The sequence below is a fragment of the Poecilia reticulata genome, linkage group LG4 (assembly GCF_000633615.1).
Source record: "Poecilia reticulata strain Guanapo linkage group LG4, Guppy_female_1.0+MT, whole genome shotgun sequence".
Lineage (NCBI taxonomy): Eukaryota > Metazoa > Chordata > Actinopteri > Cyprinodontiformes > Poeciliidae > Poecilia > Poecilia reticulata.
The window spans coordinates 31,212,409-31,236,276 of NC_024334.1; the positions used below are offsets into that span (position 1 = coordinate 31,212,409).

Genomic DNA, 23,868 nt, shown 5'->3' on the forward strand with positions numbered 1-23,868 from the left:
TCTATCTATCTATCTATCTATCTATCTATCTATCTATCTATCTATCTATCTATCTATCTATCTATCTATCTATCTATCTATCTATCTATCTATCTATCAGGGCCGTGCAGAGACCACTAAAGGGGCAGGTGCTCAAAAAAAAAAAGGCCACATCTACTAACCGCATTCTAGGACAGAATATTAACAAAGCCACACAGCTTTAAGAGTTTAATAAACAATGATAAATTACAAAATTGTGAGATATACAATCAAAGCTAACGAACATCTCTAAACAGAGCATACAACTATGCATATGTAAGATATTTTATTAGTAATTTCTTTCTGCAGGTCTATTTTGTTATAGGAAAGTATTGCAATATTCAAACCCGCAATTTAGCAAGATGTGTAAATCAGAGCTGGACCACCAGACATATTTTGTCTTTACAGAATTACACTATTAAAAATATAAACAAGGGCACAATGCAACCTTTTAGTGGACTGTAATATATAAAAAGAGCTGCCTGTTTGCTGCAGTGGAGATGAAGATGGTCCATTCAGGAAAGCAGAGCTGCATCAAACTTTAATGTGGAACTGCAGAAAAAAGAAAAAAACAAAAGCAAACATTGAATTGTTAATGTATGTCACCATGAGAAAAACCTGCTGAGTTTTGCTTAAAAAACTTTTTTAAACATTTAAATCACACATTTGTCTCATGAAGTGATTTTTTATTTTTTTTGCAAAACAAACTTATTTGTGCATGTCAGAAATCTTTTCTTGCTATTCTAAGTTTTGGGCAGGACGCAAAATCGCAACAAAAGATTTCTGATGTGTGAAAATAAAAGTTTATGTTTGGCAAATAACTTTTTAAGTTCACGTGACAAAAATTTGTTATTTAATTTTAAAAAATAAAGTTTTTTAAGCAAAATGATTTGTTTTTTAAAAAAGGAATCATTAGAATTACAAAAGTTTTGATTACAATTTTATTTTACTTAACTGAGGTTTGTTTTTTTTCCTCCATTGAATAATTAGGAAACAAATTTAACTTCATACTCTGCGAACCAGACCCTAAACTTAAAGTCTGGGTTGAGTTTTTTTCCCTTCATTAATTACACACTTTATGTCTATCATGGTAATTCACGGTGAGTTATTTTTAATCCTAAATTAATATCCTTGTTGGACTTTTATTTAAGTGTTATTTTCCTTCAAGATACATTTACCTAACGCCAGAATAAATGAAATGTACATTATGCAGCAAAGGAAATTAGAAGATCGGACATTATCCATTATGGAGATGATCGGTTTTGGACGGACGATGTGCCTCGTATTGCATAAGCGATACTGAAGAATGACTGATATCATTAATGGTACAGGGAAGAAGCTTTTAGTTATCTTGCTTTGCTAGCAAAGTCGTTAGCTATCAGCTAGCTAATAGCGCAACAACAACAGCCTGATGTCTGTATGATAAAAACACTGAATCGATAGATGAGAACAGTTTCTCCTCACCTGGCTGTCTCCTCCCGCTCTGTAGTTCTTCAGAGAAAGGCAGACACAGAGGCCTGTCAGTGTCTGTTGTATTTCATTACCTCTCTGCTTAAAAAGAGAGGTAATGATTGTTTCTGCTTCCGAGCTGAAGCAGAAACAAGACGTTCAATGTTTTCCGTCATCTGCAAGTAGCAAGTCTACTCCACTTTATTCACCAAAAACGTTTTTTTTTATTCACCAAAAACTGTTCTATATTTTGGAACGTTCGCTATGTTGAGCTCCAGTTAGCCGCTTTCGCACTGCGCGAGAGGCAACTGCGTCATGCGTCACGGGCAAAAGGTCAAAGGTAACAAGGTGACCAAAAAAATAATAAAATAAATAAATAATAATTTTAGTACATGTTTTGTGTCAGAAGAGGGCTTAGAAAATAATAATACAAAAAAATAAAAAAAATAAAAATTGACCAAAAGGGCACTTGGGGACAAGGAGCAAAAAGGGCAGGTGCTCAAGCACCCCCAGCCCCCTCCCTCCCCTCTGCACGTGCCTGCTATCTATCTATCTATCTCTATCTGAGATAGATAGATCAGACGTCGCCCGGCTAAACAAGGTCTGCGTCAGGTGCTGGGGAACCAGAGCACCTTGATAAAAAATGGGCTACTGGAACAAGACGGAAAGAACATGCATGCAAAGAATGTGGAAGGAATGGTTAGTTTGACATCCCCAGTCAACACTAACTGCCAAACAACTAGTAGCTCAGTGTTCCAATATCCGCAAATTGCTGTCACAAGTTGAGGTACAACACAAATGCTACGGCAAGGGGGAGGAGCCAGGACGCCAGGTCAGAGGGGAGTTAACTCCAACTAGATGCCCAGAAACTGGGTATCTAGCTACAGTAATGAATGAACCATAAAAGCTGAACAAGGCAGCAACTGACCTGAGAGAGAGAATCGTGGCCCGAATGAACACCAGGCAACCCCGACACCAATTACAACGGTTGAGTGAAGTACCATCAGAAAGTCTCATTGAAGATGTAGGGATAGCATTAAGAACTATCCCTACCAACACCATAACAGAAACCAATGAGCTGATATACAGTTCAGCATCAGTGATCCTTGAGATGCTTGGCTATAAGAGCAACCATGAGACCCAATACCCACCATGGAAAAGACGGTTAGAGGCTAAAATCAAGATAACAAGGAGGGAAGTGAGCCAACTGTCAGAACTCCAAAGGGGTGCAATGAAAAGATCAGTACCTAAGCAGTACAGCCAGATACCCATACCTGGAGCACTCGAAACTGCCAAACAAAGGCTCCAAGCCTTGGCCAGCCACCTAAAGAGATGCACAAGAGAGAATGAAGCCAGGAGGATTAACCGGCTCTTTTCCACCCAACCAGCTAAAGTGTACTCCCAATGGCAGGGTAATAACAACAGAGCAGACCCACCMAGGCTGGAGACTGAACAATACTGGAAAGGCATATGGGAAAGGGAGGCGTCCCACAACAGCAATGCACAGTGGCTAACCTCTCTACGAGAGGACCACAGCAACCTCCCTGAACAAGCCCCAGTAACTATCACTGTGGCAGATGTCCAAGAAAGAGTCTCAGGTATGAAAAACTGGACCAGGACCAGGACCTGACATGATCCATGCCTACTGGTTGAAGAAACTCACTGCCCTCTTTGAGCGACTGGCAACTCAACTGAACCAGCTGCTACAAAATGGGACTCACCCTGAATGGTTAACTGAAGGGCGGACAATCCTGATCCAGAAGGATCCCTCAAAGGGTTCAGTCCAATCCAACTATCGGCCAATAACCTGTCTCTACAACATGGAAGCTCATGTCAGGCATCATAGCGGCTAAGATAAGCAGGCACATGGATAAATACATGAGCAHGGCACAGAAGGGCATAGGCATAAATAGCAGAGGAGCCAAACACCAACTCCTGGTAGAACACACAGTTGCCCGAGACTGCAAAACCCGACACACCAACCTGTGGGCAACACTGTGGTCTTCACATTCCATGCCTTTTCCAGTTCCTCTCTGAGGCCCTAGTATTTCTCCAGCTCGGCTCATTCTTGTGCTCCTTTTTCCTGATGTTGTAGTCACTTGGTATTGCTACATCCACCACAACGGCTTTCCTCTGTTSTTTATCCACCACCACAATGTCCGGTTGGTTCGCCATTACCATTTTATCTGTCTGGATCTGGAAGTCCCACAGGTTCTTAGCTCGGTTATTCTCCACCACCTTTGGGGGGTGTTCCCCACTTTGATCTCGGGGCTTCCAGTCCATATTCTGCACAGATGTTTCTGTACACTATGCCGGCCACTTGGTTATATATGTCAACTCAGCCAATCACATGGCAGCAACTCCATGCATTTAGGCATGTAGACATGGTCAAGACAATCTGCTGCAGTTCAAACTGAGCATCAGAATGGAGAAGAAAGGTAATTTAAGTGACTTTGAACGTGGCATGGTTGTTGGTGCCAGATGGGCTGGTCTGAGTACGTTAGAAACTGCTGATCTCCTGGGTTTTCAGATCAGAGTGGGGACAAAATTGTTCATTGGCTGCAAAGGAGCCTGGCAGGAGAAGCAGAAGTCTTTGCACACCAAAAGTGCAATCTTTCTTGGGCTCTAGGCCTGGACTTTCAGCTTGCCATCAAAATCTGACCAGATCTGCGGTTTATATCTCACACAAACGGGTTTTTTCATCTCATCTCGGCTCATAGAAGTTGGCTCCTGCAGCTCTGCTCCTCCCAACGCGTCCTAATCTTTCATAATTCCGTGCTCCAGCTAATATACCCATAGAAAGGCTGCGGTAGCACATGTGACCCTAATACTGAACAGCGATTGGCTGTTCAGTAGTCTCGCGGGGATCGGTGATATTATATTAGAACTATTGAACTAACTTGAACTATAGTGGAAAAACCAGAGAATGAGGGAATGGAAGTTAAAATTCACACCCAGGTTACACACATGCAATTCCCATGTGATACACATGTGATTCCCATGTGATACACATGAATCCCATGTGATCACATGTGATACACATGTTTCCACATGTAACATGTCATGTCACATGTGTAAAAAATTATGTGATCACAAGATGTAAGGAACACTGAACACATGAACAAAATACTTGCCCACATGTGGAAATGTGACCCACATGTGAAAAACCACAACCACATGTGGGAAATGGGAATCACATGTTTTCACATGTGATTTTCATGGGATTTTTTTTGTAAGGGTACAGAGAATTCCAAGTGTAAATGAACCTTACAATCATTTTATAAAGTAATGTTTTTTGCCCATAGTATGACTTCTATACTGATTTGTATACCATAACATGATTTGTATATACTCCTCTGTATTTTGTGTCATTTCACTTTCACACTTTTTTTTCCCTCTTCAAATACAACATTGGCCTTTTTCCGTAAGGAAGGGGTGCAAGACACAGTTTAGCTAACTGTGAACATCTATAAAGGACACTTGTTCACATTGGGTGCAATAGTACATTTCTTTTGAGGGGAGGTGGCAGGGTCCCATGAGGGAGGGGGTTGATGACTTGCAGTTTTACTTATCATTGCATCTCACATTTAGGGAGGTACTGATACCATCCAGTTATCTCTTGATGGACACTAAGACAAAGTTATGGTTGGCTGTAGTGAGAATAATTTCATTCTTTGTTAATGATTATAATCTTTGTATTCCAGGTGTGGAGGTTAGACTTGGTGATGGTTATCCTCTTTAAGGGAATTCCTCTAGAAAGCACAGATGGAGAGCGTCTGGTTAAGGGAGGCCAGTGCTCCAATCCTGTTCTTTGTGTCCAGCCACGACACATCTCTGTTTCTGTGAAAGAGCTAGATCTCTACCTCGCCTTCTATGTCCAGGAGAAAGGTATCTACAGTCACCCTCGCATACACAAATATATATATATATATATATATATATACAGTGGTGTGAAAAAGTGTTTGCCCCCTTCCTTATTTCCTGTTTTTTTGCATGTTTGTCACACTTAAGTGTTTCGGAACATCAAACCAATTTAAACAATAGTCAAGGACAACACAAGTAAACACAAAATGCAATTTGTAAATGAAGGTGTTTATTATTAAAGGAGAAAAAAAATCCATGAGTATTGTTTAAATTGGTTTGATGTTCCGAAACACTTAAGTGGGATAAACATGCAAAAAAACAGGAAATGAGGAAGGGGGCAAACACTTTTTCACACCACTGTATATATACACACACACACTTTTACATTCTGTCTTCCCTTGTTTTCAGAGGCAGAGCAGAGTAACAGTCCCAGTCGTACTGGAGTTGGCTCTGATCAGGAGGACAGTCGAACAGCACCTATAGGTAACGAATCTCCTTAAGAAAAATTCCCTCCATATAGCTTGTTTGCTACAGCAATATTTGTGTGTGAAAACACACTGTAGATTAGGTGTCGCATTGACAGAATATTTTTTGTATTTGACCGGTATTTTTTTTTAAATCAACGGAAAAAACTGAAGCTCATCTGTCATGTTGTCACCCTCACTACTGGTTGAGATGTCGAACACTTTCAATTTTACACACATTGCGGAGATAAATAAAAAAAACAATACAAAAACATGACTTCTGAATACCATCTCTGACATGGACAGTGGAGTAAATGAATCTTGCTGACTGGGAGCTGACAGCGCGCTGAAGAGTTATGATGTGTTCTCACCAAACGTGTTTTGAGCAATCAGACGTGTCTGCTTTACATTCAAAGTCTATTTGGAGATGTATTGAAGGTGTGCACGATTTGAAGCATTCTGAGTATTTTGAGCATTTGACACACGTCAAGTGCGTACGACCTGTCTAACACGAGTTGGAAAATCAGAACCAACAGGTAAAGCGCTCATACTGTACCTGTGGAGATGATTCATTTCGTTGTTCTGTCAGTGGTTTTTATCACTGCAGAGAAGGAGAAAAGTTAGATATGTTCATCTGCTTGATTAATATGTGATGGGATCTGAATTGTCTGTTCAGCTTGTTCGATATTAATTAAACCACATAAAAATTAATTGTAAAATTAAAAATTGATGGATAAAAATAAAATATGATGGAATATGTTTGATGTGTTCAGTCAAACAGACAATAAAATATTTTAGTGCGACCTCTGATATAAATACCTGAAATATTTACTGAAACTTCTTTGAGCCAAATGTGAAATTAGGCTTTTATTGACTCTCACCTCATGTGTGGACAGCAAGAATTGTAATGAAGAAAAGGGGAGAGAACATTCCATTTGTAGGTGTTGTAATACTAATTTACAACAGTATATTTCTTTTCTTGGTTAATTTTTTAAGTCATCGTTTATAAATGAATACATGAGTATTTTAAATCAGTGGTCCCCAACCTTTTTATTACCGCGGACCGGTCAAGTCTTGGAAATTTTGCTGCGGCCCAGGGAGTGGGGGCTGGGAGACCGTCAGACAAGGCTTCTGGATGTTGGTGTTCCCGCTAAATCCTGAATATACCCAATTTGGGTTGTCTTGGCCCTTTTATCGTAGCCTGTGGAGTTTTCCCTGACTGGGAACAAGAATGCAACCTGTTGAATGTGACAGGTAGCCAATCAGAAAGCGCGGTGACGTAAGAACAGAGGGGAATCCCAAACAGCTGACATATCTCGCAACTGAGAGTGCGGTGGATATCGGAGATGATATGTGGAAATGTTTATTAGTAAAGGTCATTATTATATATTATTATGTTTATTCAGTTAAAGATGTTAACTATGAAAAAACAGTCACCTCCAAATCATAGTGCATCAAATAGAGCGGCTGCTCCCGTCGTCTTTTATCCACCGCCTTTTGTTTTTGTTACATCTTTTATCTCTTAAAATGAGTCCACAAACTATCACTATTGCTTCTACATCATGATCCATGTTTGGTTATTCTAAATTCCCATATGCTATGTTGGGGTTTTTACTGGATTATCCTCTGGAATTGGGATGTTCGTGACTGGAATCGGTTCGTGTTGCTCCTGCCATTTGTCTGAACACGAACCGATCAAACCTGTTGTACTTTTATCAGCTCTGTGGTCACAGAGGTTTGGAGAATAGGCCGACAATTCTTAAATCTTGCCGTCTAAACCAGACTTAAGACTCACAAGCTCTACTCATCTCCTCTCGACCACTGCCCAAACGCTCTGACTCTGGTCACTATGGTAACGTTTACATATCCCTTCAAAATAAGATACAGATGCGCCACAAAAACGAACATTTTACTTTCGTGAAAATTTTAACTCACGATAATGACTAACAGGAGCCCGGAGTTTGTTTCTCTGCAACGAGATGGTCCCATCTGGGACTGATGAGAGACAATGACACCCGAAGTGTTGCTTATATCCACAGCCTGCTTGGTCTCTACGTGGCAACGCAGTTTGAAGCTTCATTGCCTCATTAGCAAGCCGGTCGCCACATGTTACGCAGAGCGGCTTGTAATGTGGGACTCACCTACCGGTCTGGGATAAATCCATTCTCCTGTCTCTTCTCTGGGCCTTTTCCCCTTTGCAAAGAAACTTTCCAAAKACATCTGATCYGTTTCTTACTCATTTTGCTGTTTGTGGGCTCAGTGTTGGCGTGCAAGTAACCGAGAGAATCCGGTTAAAGGATTTTCAAAATAAAAGATCCTCCAGACTCAAATAATTCATAAAATGGAAATATTTAATTATTTCTTGCGCGGCCCGATACCAATTGGTCCACAAACCGGTACCGGTCTGTGAACCAGGGGTTGGGGACCACTGCTGTCTGGATACAGCCTGCACCTATTCCCTGATGAGAAATAGTCAGTGGAAAATAATTGCTCGAGAAGGGGAGGTTTTGAAGCCAGCTGACAACCAAAAGTTTGCACTTGCCAATGGCAAAACATATAGCGCCTTGGGAAAGGCAACAATCATTTATGGGTGGCATGGGATGATGTGGTCTTTAGAGACCTTTGTGGTGGAGGATAATAACCTCACCTTTCCCATCATCTTAGGTCTCAATTTTCCATCCAAAACTTCTGCCATTATCAACCTAGGTGACCACACATATGGGTTAAAAGGGCCAAAAGGTTATACTTTTTACCCTTTTTCATCTTCATCATCTGTGCATGCTTGTTCTTCTCCAATTCATCTGATCCTGGCTCTGCCCATGGAGGAGAACAAGGGATCAACCACAGAGTCATATCCTATGATGACAAAGCAACCACCGGAAGTCCAGAAGCTTTTGATGGCCTGGCCATCTGTATGCTCAGATACATTGGGTAGAACATCTGTGGAAGAACACAGAATAATGACCACAGATGAAATACCCGTTTGCTGCAGAGCTTACCGGGTGTCTCCTTTCAAGTGGCAAATAATAAAAGAACAGATTGATGCAATGCTCAAAGATTATAGAGCCATCACAGTCTTCCTGGGGGTCCCCTGTTGTCCTTGTTCCCAAACCAGACAAATCTTTACGATTTTGTGTGGACTACAGAGCTTTGAACACCAAAACATGGGATGCCTATCCCATATGTGCATTTTTGCTCTCAATGAAATCTTAGATCTATACAAGAGACATAATACCACAATTTTTATGTGTTTTATAGATGCTTGTTATTACGCAATAATCAGCCACACCCCTACCTCTTCTCAGACTCCTGCTGACTGACTACTGACCAGCTCTTTGTCTAACGAGTCCGTGAAGCCTCTACCTCCTCAGTATTACCACAGATGAGCATGTAGAGGGTATTCTGTTTAAGCTGGAAGCGAGAAAGATGTGTCTAGACTCTAACTACCTTCAGATCCTGAGATTATGACCTTTTACAGTTAATGGATCGGACATCCAAATAGCCCATGGTAGCCCGACTCCAGAAACCACCCCAGTTAACGGTACCTCTTTGTCTATCAATAACGTGCACTTGTTACAGTCTAGATAATTTTAGAGACTCGGCCCGAGTCCCGAGGTCATTATTTATCATAACTAAAGAAACGTCTGAAGCCCCCCCATTTCACAAGGATCATGAACATTGATTTTATGTTAACCAGAAGAATTGTTATTCCTGTGACTTAATTAATTTAACTGTCCACAACATCAAGTAGACTTTAATATTTTATTAGCAAGCTTTAGCAGGGGAAAATGACATACAGCTATTTCAATCAAAATCAGAGGATCAAAATATAAAAGAATTTTTAGAAAACACACTTCCCTTCTAGTCCCTATACTGTGTCACTGAACCTTAAGAGAGGCTTTGGGATGCGGTTCCACTCTTTCCCAGATGCTGAGTTAATCTCGGCAGCAGAAACTCTAAATTCCATGGTCAGGGACCCATCTTGCTGTATCAGAGTCCTTTTTCAGAATAAATCCAAAGCTGAACTGGTGAATATTCTTCATGAACTCAGTTCTTTATCCATAGGTGATCTTTGGGGATACCCCCATGTCCACTGCAGCATCGTTGAGATGTTTCTGGGGTTGAGAGTTAGGCACATGTCGAATCAGAACCCCGGGTTGTGGATTATCGGATCTTGTTCCTTTCTAGAGCAGCGCGAAGTCTTCACCTTCCTGTGGTTTCAAAGTATCACCTCAATCTTGATCCTGCATCTTCTTGTGGTCTTGCCTCGAACGCTGCTGGAACAAAGAACCCCGTTCTTCTCCTGTCTCCACCTTTTATACTCTCAGTATTCCAGCCATGTGCACCTCTGTGACATACACAATCTTCTACTGTTGCGCTTACACAATCTCCCATTGGACCATTACCTCAGCCACTTTGGCTATCCACTTTTCGACATCTGGCATTTCGCTTATTTTGCAATCCCCCTTTTCTGTTCCTCTTTTCTCACAGTCCTCTTTTCCCACGCAAGCTCTTACATTGCGACACAGTATTAGGGCATCTCATCTTACTTCATTTATGATTTCTTATTTTTACTCTTTAGAATCAAGTTCACATAATTCATTACATTGATTAATGGTGCATTCTTAAAATGAAGATTACACAGTTGTTAATCACTTCAAATCATAATACTGAATTACTTGCTTCTTCTGGGTTTTTCTCACAATACAGATTGTACATGTTTCATTACAATAAAGATTACATAAGTTTTAATCAACATTAAATCATGATTCAAGATTACTTGTTTCCCTTGGGCTTTTATAATCTGTTTTCTGTGTATCCCGGAGAGATCTCAATCAGTTCCAGCCATGTTTCATGACATGCTTCAAAAGCATTTGATTATGTTAATCATGACAAATAGTTTCATAAATTGCATGAGAGAGGAGTTCCGAAATATTTATTAAGAATATTAGTGTATTGGTATGCCCACCAGAATGTCTGTAAAATGGGGAAACTCTGTAACTCTGTACTTTTTAAAGCATACTGTACTCCAATGTATACAGCCCACCTGTGGCGGCGTTACAGGAAAAGCAGTATGAATAAACTTGAGGTCACTTATAATGATGGCATGAGGATGCTACTTAGGTGCCGCGATGGAGTAGTGCCAGTCAGATGTTTGTGAATGCCAATGTACCAACCTGCGCTGCTGTGCTTCGAAACATTATGCACAGATGTGTAGATTAACAGACTCTGCAAACAGCATCATTCAGACTTTGACCAATCCTGTTCAAAGCTCAGTGAGGTTCTTCTCCAGTTTGTGGAATCATTGGCGCATTAGTTTATATGTCAGTGATTAGGGTTAGGATTATTTCGTTATATATATACATATATATATATTTTTCTTCTTTTTATTGTTATGGACCATAATTGTGTCTAAATAAAGAGATTGATTGATTGAATGATTGATTGATTGATTGATTGATTGATTGATTGATTGATTGATTGATTGATTGATTGATTGATTGATTGATTGATTGATTGAAAAATGCTACTTTTTCCAGCAAGAACTCAGGTTTCTGGGACACATTGTGTCAGCAGAAGGAGTTTAAGTGAATCCAGAAAAAACCCACACCATTACGGTTTATCCAACTCCAACTAACCATAAGACTCTCCAGAGATTCCTTGGAATGGTTGGTTGGTACCACAAGTTCATCTCACATTTTGCAGACATAGCTACGCCTCTTTATCAGCTGCTCAAAAAAGATGTAAGGTGGGAGTGGACAGTGGACTGCCAACGTGCTTTCATGACGCTGAAGAAAGCTTTGGTGGAATCACCCATACTGGGGCAGCCAGATTTCGAGTTACCATTCAAAATTCATACAGACGCCAGTGATGTTGGTCTGGGGGCTGTCCTGGTCCAACCAACCCCTGATGGAGAAAAAGTCATTGCTTTTGCTTCAAGATCAYTGAAAGGAGCARAGCACAACTAYTCCACCTCTGAGAAGGAATGTTTGGCGGTTGTTTGGGCCGTGGAAAAGTGGAGACATTTTGTAGAGGGTACAAAGTTCACCGTTTACACTGAACATGCTGCCTTAACCTGGGTATTCAATTGCCCCAGAACCAGTTCTAGGTTAACACGCTGGGTGTTGAGGTTGCAAGACTTCAATTTTGAAGTACGATATAGAAAAGGAATGCACAATGTAGTGTCAGACGCTCTATACCGCACGATGCCTACTGACTCAGCTGGACCAGCACATGTAGCCCTGAATTCTGCTAAAGCCACGTTGGGATTACCCCTATCATTAGCAGAAATCAAGGAAGCTCAGGAAAAAGACTCAGACCTCATGGATATGGCCCAGGATCCGAGATACCACAGACCTGACAGGTCAAAATTCACGATCTCTGGTATAGAAAAACCCCACTAAAAGATGGCATGAGATATCAGCTGGTGGTTCCCAAGTCTTTGGTTCCTCAGTTTCTCCAGTACTTCCATGATCGTCCATTGAGTGGACATCTGGGCAGGCTAAAGACACTTCTCCGGCTGTTGGAGGTTGCACGGTGGCCGTCAGTTCGTAAGGATGTGTGGACTCATGTAAAGAACTGTGCAGTTTGTCAGAAGTACAAACCGGACAGTCAAGCTCCAGCTGGCTTTCTGCAACCCACACCTCTGACGGAACCCTAGGCAAAACTTGGGGTTGACTTGATGGGACCTTTTCCAGCCAGTAAAAAAGGAAACGTCTTCCTTTTTGTTGTGATCGATTACTTCACAAAGTGGGTGGAAATGTTTCCTATAAGAGACAGCAAGACACAGAAACTCATCACTATCCTTCGGGAGGAGATATTCACTTGCTTTGGAGTTCCACAAAGCCTGGTGTCAGATCGTGGACCCCAGTTTACCAGTCAAGAGATGTCCAGATTTTGCTCTGCGTGGGGGGTAAAACACCATTTCACCACCAGCTATCATCCCCAATCTAACTTGACTGAACATGCTAACAGAACTACCAAAACAATGATAGCCTCATTTGTTGGACAACATCACAATCTATGGGACCAACATATCTGGGAGTTCCGTTTTGCCATCAATGGTGCTCAACATGAAACCACAGGGAAAGCCCCTGCAGAGCTAATGTTGGAACGTCAACTTCAAGGGCCATTGGAAAGGATGATAGCCAAACCACCATCACCTCAGCAAACCGTATACAAATTGTTGGAGCGACACAATGAGATGAAGGAAGAAGTCAAACGGAAAGTTGGGATAAGTCAAACCCGACAAGCCAAATACTACAATGCCCGGAGGAGGGGTGTATAGTTCCGGCCTGGAGATTTGGTTTGGGTCAGGTCTCACCCCCTTTCCAAAGCAATAGATAATTTTTCCGCAAAGTTAGCGCCAAAATGGTCAAGACCAGCTACAGTGAGGAAACAGTTAGGCCCAGTAAATTATCAGCTCCAGTGGAAAGACCAGAACCAAGAAACAGACACAGTTAATGTGGTTAACTTAAAGCCTTAATTTGGGGTTCAGCCTCCTTTGCCTCCGGCTGGGAGGTTGGGGGAATTGTAACATAACCACTATGTTTGGTTTTTTCTTCCTGGATAAATACATTGAAGAGTAAATGTATCATCTAGTTTGTATAACAGTTGCTGTTATTTCATTGTAAAATTATTCCAAATTTCCACTTTTAAAACTGATTTTTAGGCAGGTCATGCTGGTTTTTAGGTGAGGCTGATGTTAGTGTATAAAAAGGGGCGTGTGCGTCGGCGTGTGCGTCGGCGTGTGCGTCGGCGTGCAGCAGCGCAACCAGAGTGGAAAACGCTCACCGTCAGATCTGTGCAGCAGGAGACTTGACTTGACTGAATGTTTATAACAAGTTAGTGATGGGCAAATGAAGCCTCATGAAGCAATGAACCTTTCCAGCCCTTTGCTTTGCAAAAAGGTTCATTACTCGATGCTTCATTCATTGCTCACTAGGGACATCTGCTGGTGAAACTGCAACACTTTAACTGGTGTTGCATATTTTACCTGATGCCTGTGACGTGTCCTCCTTGAGTGTATTTGTGAGTTCCGCTTTAAATAGAAGCTGAATTTTACAATGTAAACTCCAAACTAATATTTTTTAACCTTGTAGCGTAGATATTTTCTTCAATCCCATGTCCAATAATTGAAGAGTAGTAAGGACAAAGTAGCAGGTTGAAAGTCTAGTGTGTGCATGTGTGTGTGTAAATATTTGCCATTTCCCCAGACTCACGACAGTCTTTAGCTGACTGTTTGTTTCTGCAGATGGTCCAGAGTTCCAGGAAAGTTTTGTGACTTCAGGAGTCTTCAGTGTTCCTGAGTTGGTCCAGGTCTCAAGAAGTAAGTCTTCTTTACCTGAACTGGGCAGTGAACGTGAACTGTCCAATGTCTCAGCATGGGTCAACAATCTAGAAGGGGGGGGGGGAACTAATGATTAATATATTAAGCCAGAAATTTAGCATACTACAAGTGTCAACCAACAAATGCCATGGAACCTTCATGAAATAAACTGATGGGGTTTACCTAAGGTGGCCATTTTTTTGGGTAAACTTTAGTTCTTATTATTTCATTCTCATTACACCATTCACTTACTTTCTCCCTAGCAGCCCCTTGTGCTTTAACCTTCCATTACATCCCATTTAGTTATTTAAAATATTTTTTCTTTTGAGCTCTTCCTGTACCTCCCAAAAATTTGAGTCTTGAACAACACCAATTAAGAAATATTCATATCCAAATCAGAACGTCAGAATGATCCAAAACATCGACAGTTGGGTGTAGAAGTTTCAGTTTGTGTGTACTCTTAAGTCTGGACAGAGTTTTTTGCTTCTAATTGTAGCTCCAGTAGTTACAGGAGTGGGACCTGGTTTCTCTATTGGGGAGCTTCAAGGTCATCTAGCCTATGACCTTAACCAGTCCATCAACCAACCGGTCAGCCTGCGACGGTCACTGGCCAGCACGTCCTCCAGCGGGTATTCACACACAAAACATGCATCTGAGTTACTGATTATATTATGATTGTATAATATACCGTATTTTCCGCACTATAAGGCGCACCTTCAATGAATGGCCCATTTTGAAACTTTTTTCATATATAAGGTGCACCGTATTATATAGACGTTTCAGTTTTTGTTGACAATTTGTTCTGTACTCTATTATTACACATCCATCCATCCATTTCCATCCGAGGTCCCTCTCCCCAGCCACTTCTTCCAGCTCCTCCGGGGGAACCCCAAGGCGTTCCCAGGCCAGCCAAGAGACATAATCCCTCCAGCGTGTCCTGGGTCTTCCCCGAGGCCTCCTCCCGGTGGGACGTGCCYGGARCACCTCACCAGGGAGGCGTCCAGGAGGCATCCTGACCGATCCACCTCAACTGGCTCCCTTCGACGTGGAGGAGCAGCGGCTCTACTCCGAGTCTCTCCCAGATGACCAAGCTTCTCACCCTATCTCTAAGGGACCCTATCCCCTGCGGAGGAAACTCGTTTCGGCTACTTGTATCCGTGATCTCGATCTTTCGGTCATGACCCAAAGCTCATGAATGACCCAAAGCTCATGACCATAGATGAGGATAGGAACGTGGATCGACCGGTAAATCGAGACCGTGTCCTATTTCTAGCCGGAACCTCTCAGCCTCGCACACTAGCTCCGGTTCCTTCCCCACCAGAGAGCCAAGGATCAGACCGCCATGGTCCCCTCCCTCGGGCTGCCGCCCGTTACACACTGCACCCAACCCCTGACCAGGGGGGGACCCACGTCTCCTCTTCGGGCTGAGCCTGGGTAGGAGCCCGGCCACCAGGTGCTCGCCATCATGCCCCACCTCCAGGCCTGGCTCCAGGGTGGGGCCCCGGTGACCCGCGTCCTGGCGAGGGATCCAAGGTTGTTGTGCATCATGAGGGGTCTTCAGGCTGCGCTTTGTCTGGTTCCTCACCTAGGACCTGTCTGCCCTGGTTGGTTGGTGCTAGGATCATTGGGACACTCAAACCCCTCCACTATGATAAGGTGGCAGCCCGAGGAGAGGGCACATCCACATTTGTAAAGAAAAGGTCCCCGAGTACTTTATATAGTAGACTGCCCCAGTCATTGTTTCACTCACGGTGTTGATGTTGCGATATTGTGCCCAACTGCTTTCTGGGTAACACAGACCAACCGACACGCTGCCGCCGCAGTCTCTGTCTCTCTTCCCCCACCCCTCCCCCTCCTGGCTTTAAATGTATTATCAAACTTTATTAACAAACCAGCTTTCTGACAAGTATCCCAGCATGCACCGTGCACTTCTTCTTCTACGGGGGAAAATGAAGTCGGCGGCTGCTTACCGTAGTTGCTAGACCTGTTGTGACTCAATATTGGTCCATAAGGCGCACCGGATTATAAGGCGCACTGTCAGCTTTTGAGGAAATTGAAGGTTTTTAGGTGCGCCTTATAGTGTGGAAAATACGGTAATCAGTTGATTATATGAGTTGATGCTGATTGTATTTTAGAGTTAAAAGAGGAAAATTCAGAATCAAGGGACTCATCTAGCAGGTTTATTAGGCTGTGCTTGAAGTCGAAGAAAAAACAGAAGATGGGAGCTGAAGTAAAGCAGAATAAACATGTTGAAAGCAGGAGAGACCACACCCTGGAGGTTACACATTAAGGACAGATAGCTTCTTCTGTGTTTCTATGTTGACTTTTTATACCTGTCTGGCATATATCACTTCTTATCAGTGATCTAAGGGAGGATTTATGTTGCATTAGTGAAAATATGATTGGCATTGAAAAGGCCTGTGTTAGTTTTAGATAGGCTTGCATTAGTTTTGAATAGGCTTGCTTTAGTACTGGATGGGCTAGCTCAAGGGTGGGCAATCCTGGTGAATGTAAAAGTTGCAGGAAACCGATCCTCGAGGACTGGAGTTGACCACCCCTGGGCTACCTGCTTGCATGCCTACATCAGTCATCCCATAATTTCTTCTTTAAAGAAATTTTTTATGAAGAAAACTGGTTGGCATACAATATCTGTGAGCGACATACATTAGATGCATTTATGTGTGTTCTTTTGACAGTTTACTGTAATCCAACATGTCTACACACAAATAGTACAGGTTTGATATTAAAAGAGCAATTTTATTTAGCAGTACAACACTTACGCATATTTATTATTGTTCAAAAGTGTTGAACAATAGCTTAAGAATGATTATACTAATCTGTTTGTAGGAGTAAACGCCTTAAGTCCGGCTCCATTGAAGAGGATGCTGACAGTCCTGGAGGGGAGTATTACAATTCACCTGCATCTCCTGCAAGCAGCTCCAGGAACTGGACTGATGACTTGGAAGGAGGTAACACGATAAGCAACATCTTATTGGACAAAGGTACCAGTTAGCCTGAGAGACAGACACTTAAATCGTTTTATTTTGTGTCAGCAGAATAATTTACTAATGCCCCTTTTCCACCGGCTTGGTTCGCTTTCAGAGCTTTCCCACCTGCTTTTTTTGGGGGCAGGCCCTGCTTTTCAGGGCCCTGCTTTGGAGCATGGCCAGCCTGGCCAGTCTTGTGTGAAATTCTATTCCCCTGTGAAAATCTGTTCCCCTTGTGTCGGGAGCGCGCATTGCAGCCAGAGAGGCGGATCTGTCGGATCCGACCATTTTCACGGTGCTTCTGATCAATTAAAACAACTCATATAATCATGTCAAGGTTGTAACATTCAGTTTAATCAGCTGCTGTTTAAAAAAGAAGCAATAACAAAATCGTAAAATAAAGGTCTTGTGTGGAGGTGTTCTTATGGCTGTTGTTTTTTCAGGTACCTGAAATAATCTGTTCCCCCTCAATCTCATAGGAACAAATTAATTTACCAGCAAGTCTTTGTTTATTCCTCTCATCATCAACGGTAAGTCCTGAGGATTTGGTAGTATTTGCTCTTTATTTGCCAAAGTTATGAGGGGGGAACTGTATATTGTAGCTGATTTAAATAATCTGTTCCTCTCAACATGAGAAGAAATTAATTTACCAAGAAGTCTTTAACTGTGCTTATTCCTATCTTGATGAACAAGAAATCCTTCTATTTTGGTACCATTTGCACATTATTTTCCAGAGTTATTACAGGAGAACCATATAATTTAGCTACCTGAAATAATTTGTTCCCCTGACACAACATGGGAACAAATTAATTGCCCCGTAAGTCTTTAACTGTTTTTATTTCTCTTATCAACAATAAATCGTGTAAGTTTGAAAACACCTGCTCATTATTTGACAAAATTATGAGGGGGGAACCATATATTTAGGTATCTGACATAATCCGTTCCCCCTCCATAGCGCAGGTACAAATTAATTTACTACCAAGTCTTTAACTTTATTCCTCTCTTGATGAATAATAAATCCTGCAACAGATTATTTCAGGTGGATAAAATATTTGGTTCCCCCCTCATAACTTTGGCAAATAAAGAGCAAATGTTACTAAAATCACAGGATTTATTGTTGATGAACAGAGGAATAAGAACTGTTAAAGACTTGTTGGTAAATTTGGTCCCATGTTATGGGGGGAGGGTTATTTCAGGTGACTAAAATAGTGGGTTCAAAACATCTGCAAGTGTTTTCAAACTTGCAGGATTTACTGGTGACAAAGAAAGGAATAAGCACAGGTAAAGATTTTGTGAAAAAAACAATTACAATTAGCTCCCCTCTTATGGAAGTGGAAATTATTTCAGGCAGCTAAAATATTTGGTTTCCCCCTTTAACTTTGACTAATAATGAGCAACATTTTCCAAATCACATGATATGTTGATGATGAGAGGAATAAACACAGTTAAAGACTTGTTGGTAAAGTAATTTGTTCCAATATTATGGTGGGGGAAAGGATTATTTCAGGTTGCTAAAATAATTGGTTCCCTCAAGCAACCTTGGAAAATAATGAGAAAATCTTACAAGAGAGGAACAAGCATGGTTAAAGACTTGCTGGTAATATAATTAGCTCCCATATTATCTGGGGGGGGGACAGATTATTTCAGGTAGGTAAAATAGTTGGTTCCCCCGTCATAACTTTTCAAAAATATGATCAAATGTTACCAAATCCACAGGATTTGTTGATGAATAAATACAGTTAAAGACTTGCAGGTAAATTAATTTGTTCCCATGTTATGAAGAGGGAACAGATTATTTCATCCCGCTAAAATATTTGGTTCCCCCCTCATAACTTTGGCAAAAATTTAACAAATGTCTTCAAACTTATAGGATTTGTGGTTTATTAAGAGAGGAATAAGCACATTTAAAAACCTGCTAGAAAATTATTTATTCCCATGTTATACAGGGGTAAAGGACTATTTCAGGCAGCTGAGATATATGGTTCCTCTCCTTTTAACTTTGGCAAATAAAGAGCAAATGCTAGCAAAATCACAGGATTTGTTGATGAAAAGAGGAAAAAGCATGGCTAAAGACTTTCTGCTAAATTAATTAGCTCCCATGCTATGGAGTGGGAATAGGTTATTTCAGGTAGCTAAATTATATGGTTCCCCCTTATAACTTTGGCAAAAAGCAAATGTTTTCAAACTTGTAGGATTTGTTGTTGATGATCAGAGGAATAAACACAGCTAAAGACTTGTTGGTAAATTAATTTGTTGCCGTGTTAAGATGGGGAACAAATTATTTCAGGCAGCTATAATATATGGTTCCCCTCCTTAACTTTGGCAAATAATGATCAACTGTTACCAAATCAACAGGATTTGTTGTTGATTATGAGAAGAATAAATACAGTTAGACATTTAAATGAATTTGTTCCCATATTATGGAGGAAGAACAGATTATTTCAGGCAGCCGAAATATCTACAACTTTGGGAAATAAAAAGCAACTGTTTTCAAATTCTCAAAGAAATTTCCTTAATCGAGTAATCTGCTATATTTTACATTAGAACAGGATTTACCAGAAAGCCTACACTCTCATCTTTTCAAGAAGTCTTAATTTTTGTGCCCTGCTATCCAGCCAGCTTCCATTCTCTTATATCAGCAATGAAAAATTATAAATACACACAACGTCTTGGAAACTCATGTTTGGTGACTGTCAAGCTTAAGTGACAAAAGTTGGAGAAAGACCAATTCTCTTAGCGATTAAAAACAACAACACAAAACAGCGTAAGAAGACCTCCTGTCATGGTGGGTTTGAGGTTCTTGAACCACATGCAGAAACACTCAGAGAGGAATTGGATTAGTAACTGGTTTATTTACAGCTCAGACAACACAAAAACAGTCAACTGCAGATCTACGCCGGTCCAGGGTCCGGGGATTTCTGCACACAGGAAGAGAGCAATGGTGACTTCAAATGCGGAAGGGAATTTCAGTTCTGAGAAGGCTCTGACAGTTCTTACTTGTAGTCAACTGGAGAGCGAGCGGGGAGGGGCAAGCAGAGCCAGGGAGGCGAGGCTTTTCCTAGGTTGTTTGCAGGTCAGGTGGTTCAAAGTGCTGGAGGGCGGACAGGTTCGTCTTCCTCATGAGATCGAGAGGGAACAGTGCAGAGGCGTCATGAGAGGATTCCTCCAAAAACTCAGGTAACTCAAAAGGTCCAAGTGGAACTCGAAACGTCCTGGAGAGGATTCACAAAGAAAGGTTAGATTATAAAGAAGTAACAAATCTAGTTACAGGCTGCTAAGCGACACTATGAGGGGCTCTGTGTACCAATGCTGGCAAACACTCTGGTGAGGAGGAACTGGCTGCCTGCTGCTCATATACTCCTCTCGGTGATGATTATTTCTTGCAGGTGCGTAAGCAGGAGACCTGCTGGCCCACTCTTCTGGAAAGATGCAGCCACAAGGCACCCTCTGGAGGATAAACATGGAAAAAACACAACTACCCCGGCCTGGTCCCCAACACCTCCACACAAGACCTCGTTTATTTACTTATTTTATGATTTTGTTATTGTTTCTTTTTTAAACAGCAGCTGATTAAACTGAATGTTACAACCATAGGCGTAACTTCCCAAAGGACTGGTGTGGACATGTCCCAACCAACTCTGGCATGAAGGGGACCGTCCCCACCAATATTTGCTGTACCTTTTTTTCTTTATGTGTCTTCATCTATGTAACTCGGCACAGATGCCAAGTTACATACTGTCTTCTAACAATAGATGTTGTGGCAAAAGCCACATGTTATTAAGTTTTAACAATGAAAAGAAATGTGCATGGTTTTAATATTGAATTGTATATTTATGTTTTTGTGGTACAGGTTTGTCTCCCCCAGTGAAGAAGGCAGAGCTGGACAGCCCTTCTCCACAGGAGGGCTCACCAAGGATGGGATCCTTCACTCAGCACCACCGGCCAGTTATAGCAGTGCACAGTGGTGTGTAGCACTCAGAGTCCCTAACATTCTCTTGCTCTGCTTTACAAACACACCAGGTCTTCCACAGTCATACTGTATGTTACATTTATAAGATATTTTCCTATAAAAATTTCACAAATATTTTATATTCTTTCAGGTCTCTCTCGATGTCCTCATCCCTCCTCATCGCTTCACTTTCCATCTTCTTCCTACTTTGCCCATGGAGCAATCCGATACCCCCCCCATCTGGCCCAGGACCCCTTGAAGGATCTAGTCTCGTTGGCTTGTGACCCTGCAAATCAGTCCCCCAGCTCTGTAAGTTCCTCTGTTCATCTATAATCCAAATATATCATTTTGAGGCACTTCACAAAAAGTCATTTCAATTTAGTGAACAATTGGGTGAACTGTAACAAAGAGCAGTACACAGAACAAAATGAAACCTTTTTATGGAGGAAAGAAAAAATCTTTTTGCCATCTATTGGTGGCAGCATCTTGGAGGCTGTCGGTAGAACCATGGAGGCCAGCAGCAGAACCCTGGAGGCCGGCAGCAGAACCCCGGGGGCCGGCATCAGAACCCTGGAGGGCTTCAGCAGAACCATGGAGGCCCAGCAGCAGAAGACTATACGCTGGCTGCAGAACTCTGAAACCCAACAGCAGAACCCTTGAAGGAGCTGCAGGATTGTAGGGCTCTGAGGTGAAGAGGACCAGGCTGAAACGGGAAGACGAGGAATCATTGTCCTGACCCTCTGAGGAATGACTTGATTCAGCCTGCCTTTCCAGAATGGCAGTGGAGGTATCGCAATGTCAGTGACATCTGTGCCTGGAGGAGGAAGAGGAAACAGGAGGCACTGAGACAGGAAGTGCAGAAGATGAGAAAGCATGCGCGAGGATTTAAGTGTCTGGAGCAGAAGGGATTTATGCCACCTGCTGTTCCCACTGCACCTCCTCCTAGAAGTTAATTTGTATAACATATTTCAGCAACAAGTTAGTTCAAAGTGTTTTAACGACATGCAGTCACCAATTGTGAAACCAGTTATGTTACATTTTGTCAAGTGCCATCATCAAAATCATCATTACACATCAAATATATTGGTCAATATTCCAGTGATTGTGATTCAAAAGCAACTCTAATTGTGCGTCCACATCAAACGCGTTTGTCTGGTTAACATTCAAAGTTTATGTGGAGGCGCATTGACGGCCCATTGGGGTGTGTTTGGAGCGTCCGATACATCCAACAAATAGGCCGACAACGAAAAACAATGGCTAGCACTATTTTGACGCACCTCCACATAGACTTTGAGTGTAAACCAGACACTCGAAACGCGTTTGGTGTGAATGCACTATAAGAGGTTAGCTTTTTATAACTGATTTCAAGGAACTCAATGTTTCAGCTGTTTTGCTGTCCTCCAGCTTCACAAACCCCAAAGAATGAAGCAGAGGTTTCCATTCACACAGCAAATACAGTCCATTGAAACTTTTATGGGAGCAGGGTTTAACCGACACATCTGCTGATCAGATTGATCCAGAAGATTGATTTCAAAAAACAATAAATCAGCCTAAAGGAGGTCCGGCATGTGACCTGAACATGTCCAACATGTGAGCATTATGGATCATGATTTTCAGGAGATGGAGCACTCCACACGCTCCATCTTCTTTGGGAATGGAATAAAAGTTAAGAGGATGGAGTGCTTCACGTTCCTCTGGAGCCCAAACATGTGTTGACCTTTCATGGTCCGCACACACCTCCCCATAAGAAGTGAAAGCACAGCAAGCACTTGACTTCCTCAGTGAGCTCCCCCAGCTGCTGCTGACCAGTCTTCATCTAAGTGGAATGTTCTGCTTCTGAAGGAAATCCCTGCTCAGGTCTGACCGTGAGGACGGGTCCACTCTTCCCCTTTCAGACATTTATGCTGGCTGACTGCAGTGAAGAGCCAGTTAAATCATTAGAGAGCCTTCTCACCATGGATGTTGACTCTTCTCCTCCATCTCCTCTGGTAGACGCTACAGGAGACATTCATATGCTACCATTAAAAGTTCAATCCTTAGCTGTTTTTGAAAACACACTTGTTTAGGGATTATTAGATTAAATTATCTGTGTAGACAAAGCTGAGTTCCTATATTATTATTTAAAGGTATACAAAAAATCCCCAAAAAGTTATCTGAAATATGAAAAATGTTAGATTAGCATCTTGAATTCATTTTCACTGCATGTAGCGTTAAAATGCTGCTTACATTTCTATGTGTCGCCTGTTACTATTTAAAACCAGTGTCTTTCTGTCTCTTTACCAAAAGATAATTATACCACTCATTTGTTTTGCAGCTGAATGGCAGCACTCAGGTTAAAGTGCCCAGCCATTATATCTCCTCCCAGATGTTAGCTCCCCCAGGACCAGCATCCTCCCTCCCCAGACCAGCAGTTCCCACAGAGTCCAAAGCTTCTACCTCTGCCTCTGATGGGGGGGGGAATTCCCCTACATCACCCAGTAAGTTTCCTCACAATGATTTCTATACTACATGTCTACACAGAATGCATCTGTTTACATGCTTAGTTTTACTCTGCATGAACTACAAGGTTTAGGAGCAGCAATAACAGACTCATGGTCATAAGAGCTGTTACCTGACCTTGAGGAACTCTACTTGTTTTCTGTTGTATGAAGCAGGCAGAAAAAACTGGCTCTGATTTATAGTTAGAACCAGGCAGACTAATATGAACTCTGCTCAGCCACAATGGACTGACATGGGACAGACACAAAGATGTGTGATAACATAACCACCTACCATTAATATTAACACATGACAGGAGTATGACATGAC

General features: G+C 41.9%; 1 protein-coding gene across 1 annotated transcript in view; it reads left to right on the forward strand.

Moving 5' to 3' along the window:
• The window catches only part of nfic (nuclear factor I/C), a 67,373-nt gene that overhangs the window by 27,087 nt on the left and 16,418 nt on the right, over positions 1 to 23,868 (forward strand). Inside the window, exons 4-11 of the mRNA XM_008408170.2 lie at positions 5,172 to 5,355; positions 5,740 to 5,814; positions 14,050 to 14,124; positions 14,621 to 14,753; positions 16,972 to 17,093; positions 20,962 to 21,075; positions 21,212 to 21,369; positions 23,375 to 23,537. Coding sequence (XP_008406392.1) covers positions 5,172 to 5,355; positions 5,740 to 5,814; positions 14,050 to 14,124; positions 14,621 to 14,753; positions 16,972 to 17,093; positions 20,962 to 21,075; positions 21,212 to 21,369; positions 23,375 to 23,537 — 1,024 coding nt within the window. The remainder of the gene's footprint in view (positions 1 to 5,171; positions 5,356 to 5,739; positions 5,815 to 14,049; positions 14,125 to 14,620; positions 14,754 to 16,971; positions 17,094 to 20,961; positions 21,076 to 21,211; positions 21,370 to 23,374; positions 23,538 to 23,868) is intronic.